This window comes from Aulonocara sp. 'chitande type north' Nkhata Bay, linkage group LG14 (genome assembly GCF_057382095.1).
Source record: "Aulonocara sp. 'chitande type north' Nkhata Bay isolate Kocher_YH1m ecotype deep benthic linkage group LG14, A_spYH_male_GT1.1, whole genome shotgun sequence".
In the NCBI taxonomy this organism is placed as follows: domain Eukaryota; kingdom Metazoa; phylum Chordata; class Actinopteri; order Cichliformes; family Cichlidae; genus Aulonocara; species Aulonocara sp. 'chitande type north' Nkhata Bay.
Window position 1 is genome coordinate 38,645,101 of NC_141357.1, and position 24,505 is coordinate 38,669,605.

General features: G+C 43.9%; 1 protein-coding gene across 1 annotated transcript in view; it reads right to left on the reverse strand.

Moving 5' to 3' along the window:
* Positions 1–1,503: 1,503 nt before the first annotated feature.
* LOC147315229 (uncharacterized) overlaps positions 1,504–24,505 on the reverse strand; it is a 35,770-nt gene continuing 12,768 nt past the window's right edge. The window contains exons 2-13 of the mRNA XM_086262488.1: positions 17,611–17,856; positions 17,245–17,395; positions 15,153–15,335; positions 14,943–15,077; positions 14,655–14,849; positions 12,757–12,886; positions 12,511–12,654; positions 12,322–12,404; positions 8,478–8,705; positions 5,917–6,069; positions 5,710–5,765; positions 1,504–3,290 (exon numbers count right to left, since the gene is read on the reverse strand). Of these exons, the coding sequence (XP_086118614.1) occupies positions 3,086–3,290; positions 5,710–5,765; positions 5,917–6,069; positions 8,478–8,705; positions 12,322–12,404; positions 12,511–12,654; positions 12,757–12,886; positions 14,655–14,849; positions 14,943–15,077; positions 15,153–15,335; positions 17,245–17,395; positions 17,611–17,834 (1,887 nt within the window). The 5' untranslated portion in view covers positions 17,835–17,856 and the 3' untranslated portion in view covers positions 1,504–3,085. The remainder of the gene's footprint in view (positions 3,291–5,709; positions 5,766–5,916; positions 6,070–8,477; positions 8,706–12,321; positions 12,405–12,510; positions 12,655–12,756; positions 12,887–14,654; positions 14,850–14,942; positions 15,078–15,152; positions 15,336–17,244; positions 17,396–17,610; positions 17,857–24,505) is intronic.

Sequence of the window (24,505 nt, forward strand, 5' to 3'; positions counted from 1 at the left end):
GACTGGGTTGTGTTTGAGCTTTAGGTTGAGGAATGATTATTGTTTGGTTTAGAAACTGATCCTAGTCAAGCTGAGCACTTCACCATACAGCCACTTTAGTTTATATTAGTAGAGCTCTGTATCTGACAGGAGAGGCGACCGCAACATCCTCTTGCTTGCTTACCTGGTCTCTCAGCACACACAGGTAACTTCCTTTATCTCGTCTGTGCTTTACTACACCTGAGAACATGAAGGAAAAGGAGGGGAGGAGGAGTGGCTGTCACACCTGTGTTCTCGTGCGACATCCAGTGGTGCCGAATGTCATGTACAGAGCTCCATGCACACACCTCGCCCTGCAGCATTGATCCCTTTTAAGTGTATTAGCAGTGTCACTGATCGCTGTGACTCGGCATTCTGCAGACACGTGAGTGCGGCATGAGAGCCAGCATGCAAATCTGGGCAACGCAAAATCTCTCACGCACACACAGCTCTAGATTAGATGATGCCTCGAACATCTCACAGAAATTCAACCTGCAGACACGCTGCAGTCAAACTTGACCTTCCAGTGTGGTTTGCACCAAACTGGCTGTTCAGCTGGGATTGTTAAAGCTTCCTGGAGTCTTCTGGTCCTTCTGGACATCCAGGTCCTGCTGAGCTGGTTTGTAGCTGACACCGCAAGGAGGAAAACTGGCTCCTCCAAGTCCCTGATTATTGGCTGGAAAATGATGGACTGTGCACTGTGGGTGTGAGGTTTTTCTTTACAGTCAACCCTTTAAAACCAGCACGTTTCAGGTCTGCAGCATGGACGTTGTCTTAGTCCAAGAAAACAGAGTATAAAATAAACTTTTCTTTTCTCCAAAGCCAGTTTGCTGGTTGATTCCTTTCTAGTCTCACCTGTGGCAATGAGCTGAAGACAGGGACTGAAAGAATAAGCTCAAAGATACAATCAGAGTCCGTCAAAGGGTGTCTGAGTTCAATAAGATGAAGAGCTTATTCATTCAGGAGCTCAGAGGGGATCCACCGCTCATGATGATTGGGATGTTCTTTGGATGGAGACTGCAGGAAAGCCAGAGGAAAGACCGAGGTCTGTCGTGGAAACACCTCAGTATCGCCTTCAGAAGAACTCAAGAAGGTGGCTGTTAAGAGGGAAGTGTGGGCATCTCTGCTTCTAGTGATTTTCTCACAGCTCAGACGGACAAATAGACGTTTAACTGCCAACTAAAGTGACCAAAAGAGACATTTTCTTCATCACTTTAAAATCCTAAACTCCCACATTACAGTCCTCCCCCCCATTCTGAGAATTAGCAAATACCATTTCAAACACCACCTCAGTGAATATTTAAGATTAATTGTAATTCCACTGAAGCTTCTCAAAGGGGGAAGGAAATTCAGGAAAGCCCGTTTGGCTCTTTAGATTCAGTCAAAGCTAAACTGCAGACAGTAACGTGGACTTTGACCAGAAACTGATCAGGAATTACTGAGGTCATTGATCAAAGATCAGAAAATACCACTTTTTCATTTAATTAATTTTTATTAATGTTAACACATTTATATATATATAAAAAAATGACATTTCATTGGACAAAAAGGCTTTTTTCAAATATTCAACAACACATCAAGAATTATTCTTGTATAAAAAAAAAAATTGAAATGTATGAGGTGGCAGGCGACCAATACAAACGTCAGTTTTACAGTTATTTTGCCAACACACTTTAAAAACACATGATCTCATAATTATGTAGCTCATGACAGCAACAGAAAATGACTTTTCCCTCAAACATTTAGGAAGCTGTGCTGAACTCAGACTCACACATGGCATCAAACAGCTCTTCATACTGAAAACATGTGTGAGTGCTTCACATACCTCTGCAGAACATGACTGCCGGTCAGTCAAAGCTCGTCTCTCTGTTTAAAAAGACGCCATGTTGACTTCCACAGGCCCTGTTTACACCTCTCATTAATGTGCATCCACAGCTCCAAGAACATGAGGGGACCAGTTCTTCCAGGATCTCTCCCTACATTTTCTTTATGTTTGCAAAGACCAGATGCCAGAGTCCTGCACGGGTCCTGGTTGGCAACCCGGCCCCCCATAGCTCGGTAGACTAGCAGAGCTGTGAGCTGTGTAGGTGGTCCTTCAGTGTCGCCCAGACCACCTTAAAAAAAATGGTCTGAGTAACCAGGTTTTAGTGCGTGAGAACAGCTCTGAACTTGGAAATCAACAGAGATGCTGGATGTCAGGTACCAACAGGGCCAAAGATGGGCTCTACAGTTTGATTCTCACAGAAGTCTGAAACCTTAGAAATAATAAAACGTACTTTTTCTAAATTGTAATGAAAATATTCCACCACAAGGTGGCAGCACGTTGAGCAGAAGGTTTCATTGTTGCCGTCAAACTGTCATCTTTTCAATCGCATTTTCTTTTAACTATTCTGAAGGATGAACTCTAACGAATCCAGAATAAGTCGGATTAGCTCGACTATTTTTGGGACGTCTTTACCTCAGTGCGCCACCTTCTGGTTTAAAGTCTTATTACACACAAAAAATAGAACCCGGCCCCGTTTAAAGTCTTTAAAGACTGAAGTGGTTTAGAAAAATGTCAACGTCACTCTCGGTCATGAGCTTGGACACAAACGCTGATGTTCACTCAAAGTGAAGCATTTTCCTGTAAAACATGCAACACTGTACAAAGTGAATTAGGAAAGTACCGTCACAGGCAGACGTGGACTATGAAGTACAAAATACTACAAATATTTGATATAAATGACAAAATTATATACAGTCATGTAGTGAGGGGGGAGGTCAGTTTGTAAGCTGCATTTTAACATTAGCACAGTTTGAGGACATCACCGTGGATATATAAACCTCTCCCATATCATTTTTACAGTTTTTACAAAATGTGAGGTCCCTGCAAGTCAGACTTCAGAGTGAGAAGATCTCCAACATTAGGTGCATCCTGTGTATCATTGTATACAGACTTTCTTCCATCTTCTAGCAGAAGACCTGATTGTTTTTGTGGTCTTGTTTCAAGTTATTGCAGTTTGAACTGCTCACAGCGAGCTGCAAACCTCTGTCCTGAAGAGCCACAAGAAAGCGTTTCCACTGGCACTCAGGTAGGCGGGGGTCCGTTGACGTATCTCAGTGTCAGGTGGCAGGTACGGGCCATCGTGTTGCTGCGGTGACATGGCTGCTCCGCGAAGACCCAGGCCAGACAGGCCAGCAGAACCAGTGCTGCAGCCAGGAGGAGGCAGAGGAGGGTGGGGGAGAGCGAGGAAGCAGCCCTGCTGCTGCTGCTGGAGGTCACACAGGGAACACTGCAGGGGAAGGTGGAGGCGTTAGTGTTTGGTTTACCTGCCCGGGGAGTTTAAAGGAGCTCAGTGCAAACCATTAGGTTTTAAGGAGACCTGCTGATGTCAGATAAATTGAGTCAGGGCTGCGGTTTGCCATGTTTGATGTAATCTGATTTTGCCAACAATAACATTAGGAAGCAAGATGTAGATTCATTGGCCACTTTATTAGGTACCAATAACATGGCAGCAATTCTGCACATTTAGCCCTGCGGTTAAGACAGCCTGCTGAAGTTCAAACTCTGCATCAGAATGAGGAAGAAAGAGGATTTTACACACTCAGGTTTACAGATAATGGTCAGAAAAAATTCTCCGGGAGAAAGTGTCAGACTGCTTTAAGCTGAAGCAACACCAACTCAAATACTCACTCATTACAACCAAACTATGTAGAAGAGCATCTCTGCATCTCAAACCTTAAAGCAGACGAGCCACAGCAGCAGAAGACCACCGGGTACCACTGCTGTCAGCTAAGAACAGAAAGCTGAGGCTACAGCTCACAGACCCACCAAAACTGGACAATAACAGATGGAAAAAAGTTTCCCGATGTGTCTCAATTTCTGCTGCGACATTTAGATGGTGATGCTGACAGGATGGATGCATGCACCAGTTCAGGCTGCTGGTGGTGTGGGGGAGGTTTTCTTGGCACACTTTGGGCCTCTTGTCTAAACTCCGTAGCCTGCCTGAGCGTTGTTGCCGATCACCTCCATCCCTCAGTGAGAACAGTATCCCATCATCTGATGGGACTTCACTGTGCTCACAGTCTCCACAGTCACCAGATGTAAAAAGTTAAAGTCATCAGAAACTGCCCTGGGAATACTCCATTTAAATAAAACCTGCAGAAAATATAATTGAGGCACTAAATCAATAATTAAAACATGAAAAGTTGAATAATTAAAGCATTTTAAGAAATTTGCTTTGGGCATCTGAAGTTTGAGTAGAAAGGCGAGTACTCTCAAAGCTGTGCAAATGGAAACTGACTGTTTATGTAACAGTTTTCTTCTCTTCCTGACCTCTCAGAGCTTTACATCCACACAGTCACATCAATCAAGGCAGTTCGAGCGCTTCATCTCCTCTCAGTCACCAGCCTGAGATGCGCGTCTTTGTGGTTCGAGAAGAAACGCGAGCAGCCGGAGAAACCTCCTCACACTGAGGCGACACCACAAACCTCATCTGGTCTCAGCATTTCAGGGACTTAAGTTCACAGACAAAGGCCGTGCTGATGGGACACACGACGCACACCGATTCCATAAAAAGTGACAAAAACATTAGCATCCATTGTGCGTGGGAAGAAAACTTATTTTTACAGGGGGAAAAAAAAAAAAAAAAAAAAAAAAAAACCCTAAACAAGCACCGAGTGCGCTGCTACGTAATGGGAAATTCACAGAGAAACTCTCACTGCGGCACACCTGCACCAGGGTAAACCTCCGCCTGCCTCACTCCTGCTCAACAGGTGAAAATAGAGCAACAGGACCGCTGAGTCTGTGACTTTATTTATTTTCTGCTGTGTTTTACTTGCATCTATTTGAAAGACTGAGTGTAAACACAAAAAATATTTTATTTTATGAGCTGGAATGTGCAGAAAATAGGTTTAAATGTTAAACAACTTTCTTTCAGTCAGAGAATGTTGCATATAATTACATTTTTGCTTGATGCATAAAGTTAAAAGATTAAAACTAATAAAACAAGTTTTAAAAAGAGACTTTTCCATTTGATTACATTTTGTATGATGGATTATGCAGAAAAAGTAGAATTGGGCTGAAAGATCTATCACTTTATCACCTCTTCAGGTTGTAAATCGTGTTTTTAAAAAGTAACTAAGTAACTAAGTAATTAATTACTTTTGAAAATAAGTAATCAGTAAAGTAATCATTAATTTTTTGGGGAAGTAATCGGTAATTAGTTACTGATTACTTTTTTCAAGTAACTTGACCAACACTGTATTCAACTGTCTAATCATATCCTAAATCTAGAGGTCAGATATTTATGTGACCAGCTTACCAACTTTGTTTCTATTCCCAGTTAAGTATTGAGTGATATTTAACCCTTTTATGGCTCCAAGCCTTTAAAAACAATACAGTCATCATCCTACTTTTGCATGTTTTCAGGTGTTTCTTTAAAAACACAGGCTTTGGGACACAGTGTCCCACATATTGAATATTTTAATACTTGAAAAATGAATCAGTTAAGCTTGGGCTGAGACTTAAGCATCATATCAGGCATATCTGCTCCACGTGACATCATACAGATCCGACAGTAGAAAAAACACTGATATAGTATTTACAGCAATCTGAACTCATAATTACTTTTGCATTTGCTGACCTGAACAAACTGTTAGAATGTTAGAACAGGACATGAGTTCCTCTGAGGGATTTCTGCGTTTCCTCACCTTTGTTCAGAGATGAGACGCTCAGGTTCCTCACAGCAGTACAGCTCCTCTTCCTCCTAAAAGAACAGAGAGCCTCCAATAATCCACACCAGTGTCAACAGCTTATAACTTTATAGATTTAAAACTATCTACCAACACGTCCAGATGCTTATTTTCTCCTTGAAGTAACAAAAACAAAGAGTTGTTATTGAAAACCCATCAGCTCACCGGTGCTTGTGACTGATAGTGGTTCCTCATCCTATCAGAGCTGGCCTTTAAATTCAGGTGATCTGATGGTGAAAGCCGCCGTGTGTCATCGTGGCAGCCATGGCTGCTGCTGGATGCATCAGCGTGGTTTTCATCCATGCAACCCTGCGACATCTGAACGTGGGGATTTTGGTAAACAAACGTAAATGTTAGAGTTTACTTCATCCTTCCTCAAATCACGGTGAATGTTTAAAGATGGACGACAACTCAGACACGGACGCTGTGTTTCTGAGCTTTGAGATTATATTTGCATTGTTATCCGTCAGATCGGAGAGCAGCAACATCGGGATTGAAGCATTAAGCAAATGTGGAAGTCCCAAAAACATGCAGCTCCTCAAATGTCCACTAGAAGCACCAGCAGTGAATCAGCCCACAGACGCCCAAGTTAACGTGGTTACAAACACCTGTTTGGTCTCTATGGCCAATGTCCTCCTTCATAACAGCTGTACGGGGATAGATTTTGTTTTATGACTCATTTTTCATCACGACGGTGTCCATCTTTTATATACAGTTTATATCCTGTCGCATGAACAAATGCCACACACTTCTGTTTTCATCACAAGTTTGCAGCTGCTGCAAAACATCGACAAACTTTGTGACTTTCTCCTTCGCTGCTCTCGATCTGGACTTGCAGCTAATTTCTCCTCCAATTTGTTTTGCACTCACTCGATAGTTTTTTTTCTGTAATGAACCTCCATTAGAAAGTCCCAGTGCTATTTCGCACAAACACGCGCTCAATCAAATTTGCATAATTCAAATTCAAGTACATAAAGAAATCTGATACAATAACACTTTGTCATATGAATTGACCCCTAAAAACGAATCCACAAACTTTCTTCCCTCTCTTCCTCATCTTTATAGATTTCCTGCACACAGAGCCAGTTCACATAACTGTCCAAGTCAGACGGAGGAAGACGAGGGCAAGGAGAAACTAAAGAAGGAAGAAGAAAAGGAGGAAGTCGGCGTGCTTCTCTGTTTTTATGGTGACAGTTAAAGTGCAGTCAGACGATGCATAAATCAAGACTTTATGGATTCATTCGGCGGCCCGAGGAGCAGCAGACGGGACGGAGGAAGAGGAGGATAAATAGATGCTATTCCCCAGTAATGAGAGCGAGGGAGAGAAAATGAAGGCTGAGGCCAATGAAGTCTAAATGGAGAGAGAAACATGAGGCCTGGAGAGGAGGGAGAGGACAGTTATTCAGGAGGATGAATCTGGGAGGAAAATAAAGGCTGATGGGATCTGTTGTGTGAGCTGCAACTTTAAACTGGAACATATAGACTGTGCGGCTGCGTCAGTGTAAAGCCTAAACCTGTATTAATGAGCTTCTGGGGACACTTCTGCCTCTTCACCCACACTTCGGGGACCCGACTACCATCTCAGGACAAACCAAGGTAAACAATAAGGACGTGAGTGAGCGCTAAACAAATCTGTGCTCTCCAAAGTCGGGCCGCAACTCGACATCTGTGAGCACGCAGGACAGATTTGTAAGAGCCGAATTGGATTTGTGTGTGTGATTGAGGACAGACTCATTAATGCAGCAGCTGTTTGGAGCCGTGCAAAATAAATTGTATAACTAAATCTGAGAGATCAGAGCTTCTCTTGCTTACAATTATCAAATCTGCTCACGCTCACTTTTGGCAGTCAGCGAGGAGAGCGCAAACGGTTTAAAGCTGCGCGTCTGACATGTCGCTCACAGCTTCGATTTCTACAAACTTGCTTAAAAAGAACTTAAAAACTTTCTAACTCAATCAAAAAAGATATTACAGATGTCCGTGTGATATCTGCGTAGATATCAACTAAAGTTGAACTAGACCTGAGCTGTACTAGTGTGTAATTCCGCTTTTAACCACAAGGCGGCGTTCGATTTACCCTCCAGCACAAGACCTCTTTTCAGGCCACTGCTAGCTCCAAATTTGTACAGAATTCATGTTAACGCCACACTTTGCTGATTTATTTTGGTAGCTTCAGGAGCTCAATCTGTGAAGTCGTCGTTTTTAAATAGAAAACAGTACAAACATTAAATTAGGCCAAACTTTGTGGTAAACTGCTGCCACCTTGTGGTGATGTTTGAGAAACCGACTGTCCTCAACTTTTTTTTTTTTTTTTTTTTTAACTGAACCCGTTTTCCTGGAGTTGAGCATTAACATTCAGCACATGAATATCATCTGCGTGTAAAACCTCCTGACCTGAGTCTGCTGACATTCTGCTTCACTCTCCCACAAACAGATGCTCTCAAATGAAGGGCCGACCTCGAGGGCACCGGCTTCGTTTTGGAAGTGTTTAAATGGAAAATCAAACCGTTCTGAATGCACAGCTCCGCTCATGAACTTCTAATGACTTAAGATTTGTGAGAAGTGCAGCAGCACCAACTGTTTAAGCATCTCGGAGAATGTTATTTGTAAAGAATAAACTATAAAGATAACTTCAGTGATCGAGCGCGCTGTTCGGTTGTTTTTCATGGTTATATTTGGACCACAGAGGAAGTATAACCATGGATCTTGAACATTTTTTAAGACAGTACCTTCAGCCTCCCATCAGTCTGCACTTCTTTCGAACAGCACGTGCTCCTCTCTGGCAAAGCGGCGCTCTGGACTCTCAGCCACGCCTGCACGCGGCCTCCATCAAAGTCAACCGGTTCGCCGTCCTGTCGGTCGGGAGTCGAGGTCTTCCACTGGTCCCTGCAGCCCAGAGCTTCTGCCTTTTGGTCTGCGACAGGCGAGAAGCCCAGCTGAGTGTGATCAAGCCATTCCTGCAGACAGAGTTCATTATAGAAAAGTTTAAAACCTCACTGAGATGATTTAACTTTTTTATTTTCCAAGTCAAACTCAGAACTCCATTATCCATCCAGGTTTGCAAAACTTCCAGTTATTCTGCTCATTCCCACCTCCGTGTTTTATTATCTGCTGGAGCAGCTTAGCAAGAGTTTGAGTAGAAGAAGCAAACAAACAGGAAGACAGCATGAAATAAAGAAAAGCAGAAGGTTAATTTTGTTCCACAAAAAGGGAAAAGTGCATCCAGGCCGCTCACCACTAACTCTGCTTTGTGCTTGTACATAAAAGCTAAATGAAAGATCCTGTGTGTCCTCATGCAGACAGGGTCTATGCTGGTGTGTGAGAGCCTACAGGTTTATATTAACTGGTAATTATGTGAAAATGTGTTTTTAGATCTTTAAGTACTGTAACGAGTCGTGTAATTATTTTATTCTGACAAGTAATTAAGTAACTTAATTTTGCCAAAAGTAGTTTAGTAACAAGTAATTAAGTTATCAGTTATTTTTGAGTAGTCACCTCATGAACTGTAAGGTTTAGTTTATATCGATATTTTTTATTTTAATCTTATAGCAGCTTGTGTGCATTTATTTCTTTTCTTAATTTTTTTTTAAAACATTGTGGGAAATGATGCAAAGATTATCTGTGCTGTAAACATGATGTTCATTAAGACGACGCCACCTTGTGGTGCAGGTCGTCATTACACTTTGCAGAGGGCTCTCACAAAATGTACCTTTAATGAGTTAACTGTATAAAAAGATGACCAGGAACATTTTCAGTCATGAAATCACAAGAAATGGAAAAAAACAAATCTTTTTACAGGGAGCCAGCGGTGGTGACTGTAGTGGACATGATCACAAAACTCTGCAGGCACGTCTTTTGAGTAGCACTCAGAATTCATGCGGCGTGCGAGCACCCAGAGACAAGGTCACACAGTCGCAGATTTAATGAAGTACGACCACATGAGTCCTCGGGGCAGGCGGTGCCGAGCCGAGCCCGTGGGGATGGCACGCTGACATCACGTCTTCGCCAGCCCAGTAAATAATGAGGCTGGGCTTATAAGAAAGCAGAGTGGGATGACACAAACTTTGATTTCTTTGTTGTGATCCTGCAGCTGTAATCAGATGCTAATTCAGTTTTACATGCGCCTCTCGTTTGTTTCTTTCCTGTTGGGCTTTGGGTTTCACCGACAGTGCGACACAGTGTGTTTGTCTGAAAGAGACAGAAATACACAAAAACGAGGAAGCTACAGGCTGCCAGAGGAGGACATTCAAATTACCTCAGACTGACAACGTCTGTCCTCGCCTTTGTTTCCCCATCTTATTTTCCCCTTTTCCCCTCCTCTGCCTGTCTCATACAGCAGCTTTTTCAGCACACTGCAGCGTCTCGCCACAATAAAGCTAAAAAAGGAAACCCGACAACATGCAGAGGTGCCACGTTCTGCAGGCATCATCAATAAATCAGCAGAAGAGGAGGTGAACTGCTGTAACCAGCTCATACAGCCGACAGCCGCTGATGGGGAACGTTTTTAGAGAGCCGCTGTATCTGAACATCAATGACTGTGTGAGAGAGACAGAGGCAGGCAGACAGGCCTCTGGGCCATGCAGCATCTGGGTCAGAGCAGAACAACCAAGAGAGAGCAAACAACACAATTAGGAGGCCAAACGCCACAAAGACTGGCTTTAATTTCATCCAGAGGTTTTTGCAAGAAAAGGTTTTCCAACATCAGTGTTTTGCTGGTTTATATCATCACGGTGTGCTCCAGACTACAGTTTGGTGGATGCTGTGATGGAGGTAGAGATGGGAGGTTTTGTAGCTATTTCATTGACTAAAATAACCAAATTATGTATTTTTTCAGAACCTCAAGAGAAATAAATGACTTTATCCATTCAAAAAACAAACACAAAAAACAATGTGGTTCATATCGATCGAGCTAAGGCGTTAAACCGGAGAACAAATCAAACACTGCTGGATGGTTTGACAATCACCTGTCATACAGATGTGAGTGTGCGCAGGCAGAAGGAATCACTTCTACCATAATGGAACTAAAGGTGTTCCCCAGGGTTCAATTCCAGGACCACTCATTGTGAGAATCTTGGTGGTATCGTAACAGCAAACGTTTTTTTTAGAGTGAAACAATCTCTGCGATTTAAAACTCGTTAACTGGTGACAAAAACGACAAATGATGATTTCAAACAAGAAAACTACTCATCACTGCAGTCCAGGGCTCGGAAACTGGAACCAGATTTTTACTTCTTTTCCCCTCCTCTGCCTGTCTCATACAGCAGCTTTTTCAGCACACTGCAGCGTCTCGCCACAATAAAGCTAAAAAAGGAAACCCGACAACATGCAGAGGTGCCACGTTCTGCAGGCATCATCAATAAATCAGCAGAAGAGGAGGTGAACTGCTGTAACCAGCTCATACAGCCGACAGCCGCTGATGGGGAACGTTTTTAGAGAGCCGCTGTATCTGAACATCAATGACTGTGTGAGAGAGACAGAGGCAGGCAGACAGGCCTCTGGGCCATGCAGCATCTGGGTCAGAGCAGAACAACCAAGAGGAGAGAGCAAACAACACAATTAGGAGGCCAAACGCCACAAAGACTGGCTTTAATTTCATCCAGAGGCTTTTGCAAGAAAAGGTTTTCCAACATCAGTGTTTTGCTGGTTTATATCATCACGGTGTGCTCCAGACTACAGTTTGGTGGATGCTGTGATGGAGGTAGAGATGGGAGGTTTTGTAGCTATTTCATTGACTAAAATAACCAAATTATGTATTTTTTCAGAACCTCAAGAGAAATAAATGACTTTATCCATTCAAAAAACAAACACAAAAAACAATGTGGTTCATATCGATCGAGCTAAGGCGTTAAACCGGAGAACAAATCAAACACTGCTGGATGGTTTGACAATCACCTGTCATAAAGATGTGAGTGTGCGCAGGCAGAAGGAATCACTTCTACCATAATGGAACTAAAGGTGTTCCCCAGGGTTCAATTCCAGGACCACTCATTGTGAGAATCTTGGTGGTATCGTAACAGCAAACGTTTTTTTTAGAGTGAAACAATCTCTGCGATTTAAAACTCGTTAACTGGTGACAAAAACGACAAATGATGATTTCAAACAAGAAAACTACTCATCACTGCAGTCCAGGGCTCGGAAACTGGAACCAGATTTTTACTTCAGAATCCAGTCCTGTCCGTCCTTAGAGGCCGGTAACGGACGAGCTGCTTCCACTTTTGTGCCACTTTGTGCGTGTCAAATCAGAAAACTGGAGTTTACGGTTTGTTTGAGGGAATAGAATAAATGTATCACAGTATCCTCCATCACCAAAATATAGATGAACTATTGACTCTGTAACAGTTTGATCAATAACAAATTACAGTGAAGTCACCGCAGTCGGGCGATTCCCATCCTTTGAAAGAGAAGCACGGAGTAACAAAGTAAATTAAAGGACATAAATGACAAATGGGTGGCAGAAGTGGAATATTTCCAAGAGTTTGTGCAGCAGGAAGTCTGCGGGGTTCACTGCAGATCACAATCAAGATTTCTTTCTACTAACCTGTGGAAATGGCTCAATGTTAGACTTTAACTCACCAAGTCTCCCTCCTGGTTCCTGATGTCGGCGCTGATGTCAGACCGAGAGTCAAAGGAACTCAGGTAGCTCCACCTCTTCAAACCTGCAGAAGAAAAAAAATCCTGTTGAGAGAACAAATCTGCATTCTCACGGTGTCACCTTAGATTTCTTAAGGCGGTATTCCCGTGTAAGGTGAGGCATCTTCTTACCTGTGCTGGCACTGAAATACGATGAGTCGGCGTCGTCACGGGAGACAGAGCGTCCAATGTCAACTGACGGGTCCCACTCCAGCCCCAGGTGCTCATGGGTAGGAGAGGATGGAGGAGGAGGATGGTGAATGGGTGAGGGAGGGTCTGAGGAGGAGGCAGATGAGAGGTTTATGGTTCGTTTTGATCTTAATCCTTTTGTGAGTAACTGATCAAATCGACTCCTTCAGGTCAGAGATGTTGGTTTACCTTTAGGATGGTTTGACGATGCGGGGAGGTCCACATTTTGCTTTTCAGCTGTTCCCTCATCTTCTAAAAGACTCTCCGAAGGACAACCAGAGTCTGTAGCCTGGGACAGGATGCAGTCGTCCTCAAACACCTGGAGGAAGAGGATGGGGAGGAGGAAGAGGATATTTATGAGTGCTGGGGTTTGGTTGATGTGCATGTTTTTGAAGCTTGACTTCAGACTTTAATCACAGTACTCCGTTACTGGAGCACTCATGTCAGCCCACAACATTAAGTCCTTAATACGCCCGAGTTACTGTTACGCATCTCTATGACTGGAATATCTGGATAGTCCATTCAGGATTCCTGAATCTGGGAGCTACTGCCTGCAGACACGGCTTCTGGGAAAGATGGCCAATGTTTCAGATGCAGCCAGTAAATCTGAGCCAAAGAAACAAAGAGGGGCCTGATATAAGAAAGTCCAAAACACGGAGGCTTAGATGATGACAAAGAAACCTTGCTCACAAACAATAGGAAGCTAAAATAAAAAACGACAACTGATGCCAGTATATTCAGTCTATTCCTCAGAGACCTGTTACCTGCATGCAAACTAACCCTGAATTGTCAGCATGATGAAAATAGTAACCAGGAAGCTTCTTGGAACCAATCCGAGGGTTAAGTGGGCGTCCGGTTCAGTGGTCTCAGGATCTCGTCTCTGCTTCTTGGGGATGATGGTTTTATTGGCTTCGTCAGGTGGCGGCCAAGGTTGGAGCAGATTGAATGAAAATTAGCGCCTCAAAGTCTGAGGGCATAGTTCTCAGGTGGAAAGAGGGGAGTGTCAGGAATGAGCTGCTCCCACAGAGAGACGTATTCTGAGTTCTTCTCTGCGAGTGAAGCAAGAGATTGAAGAGCAAAGCCAGTCTACTGGGAAATGGCCACAAACCTTCAGTGGTGATAGAAAGAATGAGGTGGTGGATAAAAGCAAGAGAAATGAGATTCTGCCCAAGGGTGTCTGGGCTCAGCCTCGGGGATGGGATGAGGAACTCTGGGAGGGGCAAAGAGGCGGCCCACTAATCCTCATCATTGAAAGGAACCAGTTGAAGTAGTTCGGGTATCTGACCAGGATGAATCCTGTGTAAAATGTTCTGGGCATCATCCAATGGGAGAAGACCCTGGGACAGACCTAGGACACGGAGAAGGGGTAGACTGGGAATGCCTTGGCATCATCCCAAGGAAGGAAGGAAGGAGTACAAAAAACCTCATCCCTCAAGTTCTGAATATTCCCACTAACCTGAACGTCCCTTCAAACAAACTCATCCTGGACTTCATGAGGCACAGACGGCTCCACCCCCACCCCACACCTCTGCTGATCTCACCTGTGAGGTCGTCTTTTCTTTGCACTACCTCAGAGCACTTTGCATCTGGTTCTCTGATGTGTGGCTTTATCATTTTCAAACATATTCCTGTTGATTGTACACAATTCTCCTGCATGTTATTTATTCCTGATGTCTACTATTTATATTTTATTCCAGCACAGTTTGTGTGGTGCTATCGTTGTACATGTAGAATGACAATAAAGAGCTATTCTATTCTGTTCTATTTTATTGGGAGCTGCAGAGAAGTTCAATTTTACTTTCAAGAGTTTAAAATCAACATTTCAAACAGGTATTTGTGGGACACACTGTTAGTCTGTTTTGTGCCCTCAGGTTACCAGACTCATGCTGACACGATGCACAAACACCAAATGAATGATAAGTGTGATTACTTCAGATCCTGACATGTTTTTAAATGTCTAAAAGCACAAAAATCAAACACTATACCAATTACCTGAGACACGCTTTGATTACTGTGTGTGTGTGTGTGTGTGTGTGTGTGTGTGTGTGTGTGTGTGTGTGTGTGTGTGTGTGTGTGTGTGTGTGTACCAGTCTCATGCTGAGCAGCCGCGTGTGTGTTCGTCCAATGTTGTTGTAGACGTGGCTGCAATGCTGCAGCAGCTCCAGCAGCTGGCTCTCGACGTGCTGAGCGTCAGAAGGCACACTGTGCTGGATCAATGCTTCGCCGCACTGCAGCAGGGCGTTCACACGCCCCGAATTCTCGCACACGCACTCCTGAAACGACTACGCATAAAAAAAAAAAGACGAAATAAAATGAATAGCAAAGTAAAAACATGCAGAAAGAAACTGATGTGTCACTTCAAAACAAGCCCACACCTGCAGCTGTCTCAGTTTTTCACAGGCGTTTCCTGTCAGCTGCTCAACCTCGATCAGGCGGACATCCATGTCAGCCAACCAAACTGCAAGCTCCTCCCTTTGTGCATCAAACGCCTCCCACTCTGAGACAAAGAGCTGAGAGAGAGGGAAGAGTCAACTATAAAGAAGAGAGAGAAGTGAAACCCTCCTCAGAAGGTCTGACTCGCGTACCTGCAGTTGGCCTGTGATGGACTGCAGTTTGGCGCTCACGTCATCCCAGCGGCGGCCGCACTCCCTCGCCGATGACAGCAGCCGAGCCTGCATGGTACCCTGGAAGAGCCGAGTTAGTGTTCGATTCCTCCGTGTCAGGCTGTCCAGCTGGATGAGGCGAGGCCCCGCCTCTCGCCGCAGCCTCTGAACACACAAACACAAAGTGCATCTGAAGCAGATGTTTTTTGGTTTCCCAAATCCAGGCTTGATCAGGTGGAGATATTCTTATATTTGGAAAACTTGGACGAGCCTGCGACTGTTGTCTTCCAGAAACAATGAAACCCGAATCAAATCTATGCGATATGCAATCAGTTCAGAAGAACACACTCTAAAAGCCCCGTTTCTGCCCGATTTCAACTAAATTGTGCATCAAAACAGGCTGAAAGAATTAAAACGAGTGTTTGTAGCTACAAATGTGGCTACACATCTACAATGTGAGCACAAAGCCTCACTTTGTACATGCCTGCTATGAAAGTTCTCCTCTATGCAGACGACTTTCCTGTTCTCAGGCACAACTTAGATCTGTTGTAGAAATCTTATAGACACACACACTTAAAACTACAGTGTGCACGACTCCAGATCCTGATCCCTCGTCCTAATATGTGGCTCACAAAAACCAACATAGCAATAAAGCAAATGCTAAAGCTTCAAAATGCAAAGTCCATAAACCAAAGGCTGACATGGGTTTATCACAAGGATGATAAATATACAACATATGGTCTTAGGACTAAAAGTATAAACAGATTTTAATCCGTTTTAGAGATTTGATGTTCATTTACCTGCAGATGCAAACCTGATCAGAACATTTTGCAAGCCAGTATTTAACCTCTGAGGACCTGGCGTCCATATATGTGGACATCACATTTTGGATTGTCTAGACCAGGGGTGTCAAACTCAAACACACAGTGGGCCAAAATTCAAAACTAGAACAAAGTCGCGGGCTAACGTTAATATTTATTGAAATATATTTATTCCTCCAGATATAAGAGTGAATCTTTTCTTATGGACTCAAACACGTTTTGCTGAAAAACTGAATATGGAACAAGCAAAGCTTAATACTAAACAATATATATATTAGCTGTATAATACCAGTAGGCCAGCTCTGATAGTAATTTGGTATGGCTTCGCGGGCCAAATGTAATTAGGCTGCGGGCCAAATTTGGCCCGCGGGCCAGAGTTTGACACCTATGGTCTAGACCAAAATACAAAATTTTGCTCTACATGGGCCTGATGTCCACTTACGAGGACGATATACTGCCAAGGTCATATCATCATATGTGGACCTCAATTTTCTCAGAAACAAAAATCAGATTAAAAAAATAATAATAAAATCATGCAATTCTTTGTTTTTACATTCATCAGGTCCCAGTCAGTCCAAATAGCAAAGAGAAATTAAAAATGCCATGAGAGTTCGGGTCTTAGGAGGTTAATGCAGGAAGTAGGTGAACTACATTGGGGGCGTCTTTCTTTGTGAGAGGATCGTATTAATGACAGGAAACCTCAGTGACATCATAGAGATGCATAAAGACGCTCAGTCTCCCGATTCTCTTCCTTCTCCTCCTTTTCCATCAAATTCTAATTCAGTCTAATTGTGTTTCTCCTCTTCCTCATTTTGTTGGAGCTGCAGACACAATCAGTGTGAACCTGAATGAATTTGTGCAAACAAGAAGAATCTACAGCTTTTCGGTCAGAGGTGGTCTTGTTATTTAAGCCGGCAGCACGAGTAGATTTATGTGTTGATGCTGCCTGCTTCAGCTTTACGACTGGCTGCTGAGTGATATTTACACCCTGGCTGGGTGACAACTTTAACCATGTGCTGAACTTTGGCCCAGCTTTGCTCTGACCCAGGTTTTAATTTGTGCGAGTGCCTGAACACAAACACAGAGCTCAAACATCAATTCTGTCACAGAGAGACAACAAAAGAGATTCAGTGCACAACAGAAATACAGATGAGTCCAAGGTGAAAGATGGTTGCTGGAATCCCTGTGAGGTTAAAACACCTGAAGCCAAGTTTAGATTTCAGTTTCTGTTTAAGTTATTTCTTTTTCCCCACCTCAAACTTCTTCATTTCCTCCTTGGCGGTCTGGTAGGTAACGTGGACGGAGTTTGGGGAAGAGACGGCCTCCTCGGCCAATCTCAGCCAAGCATCCAAGTGGTCGTACTCCTTCATAAACTCGTGCCAGAGCAGCCATCTCCTCTCCAACCTGGCAGAAATACGCACAAAGTGAGAAGTTTTCAAGCTGAACAAGAAACCTGAGAAAAGTGTAACTGTGCTGTTATTAGTCTGCAGTGCAAATTCATCGTTCAAAATTGACCTCAGCTGAAAAAATGCTGCAGAGTAGCTGCACAGCAACTCTTAAAGATCCATCATCTGTTTTACTGATTACTCAGGTCTGATTATCAGCTGAAGGACACTCACTGTCCACAGTCCTGCAGGTCTCCATCTTGGCTCCAGCTGCTGTCGACTCGCTGCATTTCCTCCTTTAGCTCCACTGGAGACGACTGGACAGGAAGCCGGCACTGGTACAGATCCAGGAGGTGCTCCGTGTCACTCACTTCATCTCCGGGTACAACATCACTTCCTGCAGGGTTTGGGGTGATGCTGCTGTGGCGTTCCGAGGTGGGCAGGTCTATGCCAGGCATTTCAACATCATGTGACCTTTACCTGATGGAGAAGACGCCACTGATTAGAATTCACATTAATTCAGAGACCTATGCCTAACGCAACACGCCAACAATATTGGTTACACTAACCACTGCCAACCACCCCTCCGTGCGCTGCTGATCCAACTCTGGGTCAGTTTGTTTTTCTGAATTTTTGGTTGATATTCTGTCCATGTCCATTAATATTCAAACAAAGTGAATTCATTTTATTCTGAGAAAACTTAAATTCAGCAGGGGATCAAATAATTTCCTCACTCTATAGCCAAATATGGAGTTACTGCATTCAACGACTAAACGAAAGTCCCAGTTTTGCCAAGTGTTTGTGGGCAATAAGGAGAATCTTTTTATTCCCACAATCTTTAGTTGTTCCTGAAGTTGATGCGACTGCTTTAACAAGGTGACACGAACACGTTTGAGACGGCGCTCCTGGAGAAGAGCAAACAACAAGAAATCAGGCTGCCAGTCAGTGGTTTAAACCCTCCGAGCCAGGAGGACGACCACACAGCCATGAGTCACCATTATCGCTTCCACTAGGACACACACACACACACACACACACACACACAATGAGTCACTCGGGTTCTTTATTGAGATTGAGCCAGAACTGTTCTCCATGAGTGGAGACAGAGCGGGTCTGATTTATGAAAAGCAGGACAAATTTACACTGCACCTTTCATTCAGTTGGTGCTCACAGTCTGTGTGTAATTATCTCCCGATTTACAGACGCAGCAGGTGATTACACACTCAGGACCTGTGACCGACATCCAGGCGCTCTGTGCACAATAAAACGTCTCAAAATTAAGATGATCACAAACATTTTCAGACAGCATTCAGGGGATTTGGCAATGTGGAAGTTAAAGTAGACGATAATGTAATAAAAAGGTGCGTAAATAGGAGATTTTATAATTTAGCCCAGTTACTTGTGCTGCTGACTAACCTGCCAGCTGTTCTTCCCCAGATGATGGTGAGAGACGTCTGTAAAAGCTGTTACAGCCCAATTTAAACACGTTTAAATACGCTGCTCTTCTCAAAGAAAAAACACTTTCATATCTTAGTGAGGACGTTAATTAACATAATGCTCACCATAACTGTAACCCTGACTCTAAAAACCACTTGTGTACACACACACACACACACACACACTTCCTGTCATAAATCATACCCATCTATTGTGCGTTTAGTGGAGGAGCAGGAGTGTACTCTGAGATAAAATGAACACAGAGGAAACAGTGATGGCAGATCTGCCAGTCTCAGCTCAGTAAATTCAGACAAATGCAAACTGTAGAGTCTCATCAGAAAGTGTGCTGCAGGGATTTCACAGTTCAGTGAAGCTGAAGTTCAAGCTCAAGTTTAATGAAGAGAAAACTGCTCGTCCTCTGTGTTTGAAGACAGTCTGCTTGGTTTCCCTTTCCAACACTCGTAGTTTTCTGTGCACCTTTAGTTAACCTCTTAAGCCCCAAGCCTACCTGATCTCCTGCTTTCAGGGGGCAAAAAGCAGGAGATCAGGTAGGCTTGGGGCTTAAGAGGTTAATTAACTCTTATGATAAGGAAATAAATAGGAGAAAATATCATTTATGGTCACGTATCGGTCAACATCTTTACTAGCTGATCGGTTTTTGTCCACCAGGGGGAAGAACAACATCATCATCATCAAGCTGACAGAGACCGTCTGTCCTCCTGCCAGTGAGCCATAAATCAGCGAGCCATCCCGAAAGATGTTTTCCTGAATTCCCAAGATGCACGGAGGCGGTGTAGTGTAGTAAGTGTAGTAATGCACAGCTGTTTTATACAAGCCACATCTGGAGAGACTCTACGTAGCAGCCCCCTTATATTCAAATGCTTTGGCGACCTGTCCACGGTGTACCCCGCCTCTCGCCCTATGATAGCTGGGACAAGTTCCAGTAAACAGTTTCCTGATGAGTTTATGGTCTCAGATGTTAGATTGCAAACTCTCAGCACTGGCTTGTTTTTAGAGGGTTTTTTTTCTTTTCAGCCCCTCAGGCTGCTGCTCAGTGATGCTATGATGGCCATCTTTTATATACAGTCTATAACTAACAGATTTCACCGTGTCGTCCGTTTGCTCCTCGTCCTTCCCTCTCCAGTCAGACAGCCACCTCAGGTGCTCGCACACACCTTTGTGTTTCCACCTGAGCACTTTAGTATCCCAGACTCATAGATCAGGCGCTGCCTGTCCTATCAGGCCGAGGCCGCCTCCTCCAGACTCCCACCTGGGGACTGAGTGTGTAACAGAGTTATGAGGCCAAGGCGTCAGACCTGGACCACTGAGGCTGCATAGATCCTGCTCACCTGTCTGCCTGCTACAGCAGAGCGTGTGCACCTCTCCAGTCTGCGTCCAGTTATATTTTAACCATTACACACCATTTATTTCTTACACAGGGAAAGCACGTGTGCGTGTCTGACCTGGACTTTACCTTCACACCAGTTTTATGGCTTCAGGCCTTTAAAAGCTTTAATCAGGTTTGATTGTCAGATGGTAAACGGAGAGCAGCTTTGTAATGTCACATCTACTGACCAATCATGTTTGAGCAGCAGGTTTTAGTTGCCTGCAGGTAATTCACTGCACAGGACTGATTAAAGAGGAACTCCCTGAACCGAACCACTGGTGGTGGGGAGGGAGCCGACACGGCATCTAGATCCATGTTTTGTGTAGGATCGAATAAAACAGCCGTTCATTGCCATTGTACGTGTACATCGACGCTGTGGTGCAGTCTGTGCCTGAAGTGGGCGATCGTGGCTCAAGAGTTGGGAGTTCGCCTTGTAATCGGAAGGTTGCCGGTTCGAGCCCCGGCTCGGACAGTCTCGGTCGTTGTGTCCTTGGGCAAGACACTTCACCCGTTGCCTACTGGTGGTGGTCAGAGGGCCCGGTGGCGCCAGTGTCCGGCAGCCTCGCCTCTGTCAGTGCGCCCCAGGGTGGCTGTGGCTACAATGTAGCTTCCATCACCAATGGGTGGATGACAGGTTGTGTAAAGCGCTTTTGGTTCCACAGGGACTAATAAAGCGCTACACAAATGCTGGACATTTACCATTTGAAGTATGAAAGCGGCAGACAGGCAGGTTCATCTCAGTTCATTTAGTGACATTTATCACCTCAGTCTCCACAGAACAGACGCGAACATCTGCTTAACATCTGAACACACACACGGCTGTTTTCCCACTGAGCTCAAAGAGTGAATGAAGCTTCAGTATGTAGATTTACCAGACAGAGAGCAAGCAAGCATCTTTAACTGCTGATGAGTCGCCAGCTGCCTGCAGTACACACACACACACACACACGATTTAATGACTGCATCAACCTCACCCCCCACTCATTGAGTCTTATCAGAGACACGAGTGAACCCTCAGTCCCGAGCTGTCCTCTTAGTGCTGTCAGTGCAGTTTCAGACCCTGGAGGAAGTCAACATTAGTCTATTTTAGACCCAGCAGGTGTAAGACGTCGGCGTGACAGAGGAGGAAGCTGGGACAGGAGGCAGATGATCTGCTGTGATGCCCCTTAAAGGGAACAGCCAAGAACAAGATGAAGAAAACAGACTGAGCAGATCTAACTTTGACTCTTGCACGTCTTCATTCATAACAGCGTTTGGAATTGAACCAGTGAACAACATCCAACTCCACAGATAAAATAGACTCATTAACCTTTGTTGCATCTAAAGGAAAGTGCAATAAGAACAATAAAACATTTCCAGATATGCAGAATGCTTAAAATGAAGATTAAGGGGAAACAAAACTCTTTTCCATTACTCTGCTGATCCCTGCTGCAATTCTCTCAGTAAAAACAAATGTAAGTTACGTCATGCAGCAGAAATTAAGAGTTTGAATAACAACACAATGTTACTAAGAGACTCTGGAAATTTGACAGGGTGGGGAAAAAAAAAAGTGTTGAATTTCCTGTCAGACTGAACAAACGTGCCATCTTCAGTTTCCCTCGTTATGCAGCAGCCTGGTGTGTAACAGACTCACAGCACGAGGCTGAAACCATTTCCTGCAACCAACCGAGGACAAGCTCATTACATATTCATTATATTTATACATTATATTTATGCTTGAGAGAAGAGCTCGAGACAAAAGGATTACTTATTATTTGAAACATCAATATGAACACGAGACATGACAGGAAATAAGAACAGAACAGGTCCACTTTAACCCCAGTTTCCTGTCTGTGTGCTAAGCTCGGCTAACCGTTTGTGGCATTCGTTTCATGGACATCTAAACATATTTGCTTATTGCCGAGAACGATGAGTGCACTTCCCCCGAACTGCTGAACCAGTCCTTCAAATGTGGACAGAGCGCAGAGCCCAGGACAACAGCAGGCAGGTGTCTGGAAATTTTCCATGAGAGGGAAAAATTTGAATATGAGATACACCCACCCAGCTGAATTACAGGAAGAACTGCTCAAACATTAGAGTCACAACACACACACACACACACACACACACAATAAGTCTACTACCTGACATACTGATGACATCACTTATGATGTCAATCACCAGCAGGAACAGGGAGGCAAAAAATAAATCAATAAAAATCTTGTGATCGTATTGGACGAGAATACAAGCAGTGAAGTCTGATTGGCTGTAATGATTGATGCTTCGTCATCCAATATGATTCCCCGACAGCTGTGCGTGTCTGTGCGCACGTGCACGTCTTCCATGACTTTGACGCCGGTAACACCTGTCTGCAGGGACAAACAGCCGGGCTGAGGCTCAGCAGGGCGTAAAACCAGCTGTCCTTATTCTCCTCTCTTTTTCAGCTGGATCCAGAAATCCACCTCTTCTGCCTTTATTTCATTTTATTGGCCCACTTTTCATCATTTTAACACCTGAACTTGCATTTTCAGACGTTACCAGCCTCTAGCAGAATCTAATTTCATCAGATAGGAAACAACATCAGGGCAATCTGTTGCAGAAAGAGAGCAATGTTCGCTCCCGGAGCCGAGAAATCTGTAACCAATCAGTTTGGGGAGATCTGGATTCATTTAAACTTTTATTAACCATGAAATCTGACTCTTGGGACATTTAGGAGCTCTGTGGGGGTTACTACACGATGTTTGCCCTTTCAGCTAAAATCTTTCCTTTTCCTCATCCCTTCCATGACGAGTGAGCTTTAATAGGGCTTGTTTAATGTCATGTGACTTTGACTGATGGACCCGTCCTCCCTTCATTCAAAGGAGAATAAAAGAAGTTGACAGTGTGAACCCACAAGCGTCTTGCTGTGTGTCGTTTTCTGGCACCGTTCTCACTTTCACACACCCCGATTAGGTTAATGCAGTGGTTAAAAATGTCTTTGTTCACATCATTTTCTTTCTGAGGAAGTGAAACTGAATTAAAATCTTTCACAAACCAGACCTGGCAGAAACAGCAGCCATATTATTGGCCAGATATTTGCATTAAAAAGGTCCAACAGCACAAACGTGGTACAAAGGTCCAGTTCAGGGACTCCAGGTAGCTGAGGCGACACCTAGCTGACAGCTAGCAGCTACAGCCGCCTCTGTCTCCATCCGTCAAACAGGCCACGCCCCAATGATGCAAACTTGATGCCTTAATAGAATTTAACCAGAGTTACACAGTTATTACGAAGTATTAAACTATTCATAGAAAGCTCATCAGTAGCCGCCTGTAAACATGTTTATTCTCCCCTTGAAGGGCGCCAGGATGTAATCAGCTGACTGCATTTTTGGTGGAAACCAGGTCAAGGTCATTAGGTGACACCAAATGTGAAAACCAGTAAATGGATCATCTTCAGGTTTAACCTTCGTTGTTTGCAGCCAAAGTTAAACTTAAAATAAAAATCTATCAGTAAATACAGTTTCTTGAATATCGAGTGAAAGGGCAGGCAGAGAGCTGTGCAGCACACTTCATTTTTTCAACACTACGCCATATGATGTCACAATGACATCACAGGCTGACACCACATACTGACACACAAAAAATAAAAAATAAAACACCAGTTGTAGTTTTACCTTTGACCTTCTGGTGTTTCTGCTGTACAGTTTTAACATCGAGCCTGACGTGAATGACTCGCTGCTGGAGCCTCGAGTGGACATCAGAGGAACTGCAGTTTTTCAGAGTACTCTTTAGTTTGCACTGAGAGTCAAATAATCTTCATCTTATAACCTCAGTTTACCTGAAACGGACTGTTTTAGCTCCTCCCCCTTTAAACCCCTTCCGATTTGCTGCCCCTGCATCTGCAAGAGTAGGAAACACCGATGGTCTGAGAGCAGCCACTGACCATTACTGGAAGTTTTTAACTTTAACGTTGAACGTGAACGCCCACGGATGGAGCAGGAGATGTACCACGAGACGTAAGGAGAAGCAGAACCCACTTTATTTCCATGTTCCTGAAACACAGGATGATTGTGGTCGCACTGCTTCTGAATAATGCTTCATTTACATCATCTTATTAAAGTTGTGTTTTTTTTAAGGTTAACTACTCTGACAACCCGACCAGAGTCGAGGGAGAGGATGGCGTTATCAGATCTTCCTCTGAGCTACAATTTTAATTGAGCGAATTAAGAAAATCCAGTTTCAGGAACCTTTATCTCCCTTTCTGCCGTTTCCAGCAAGCTTCTCTCTGTCCCTGCTCTTTAAGGTCAGACAGCACGCAGTAGTGGATCTTATCCGCTAACTTTTCTA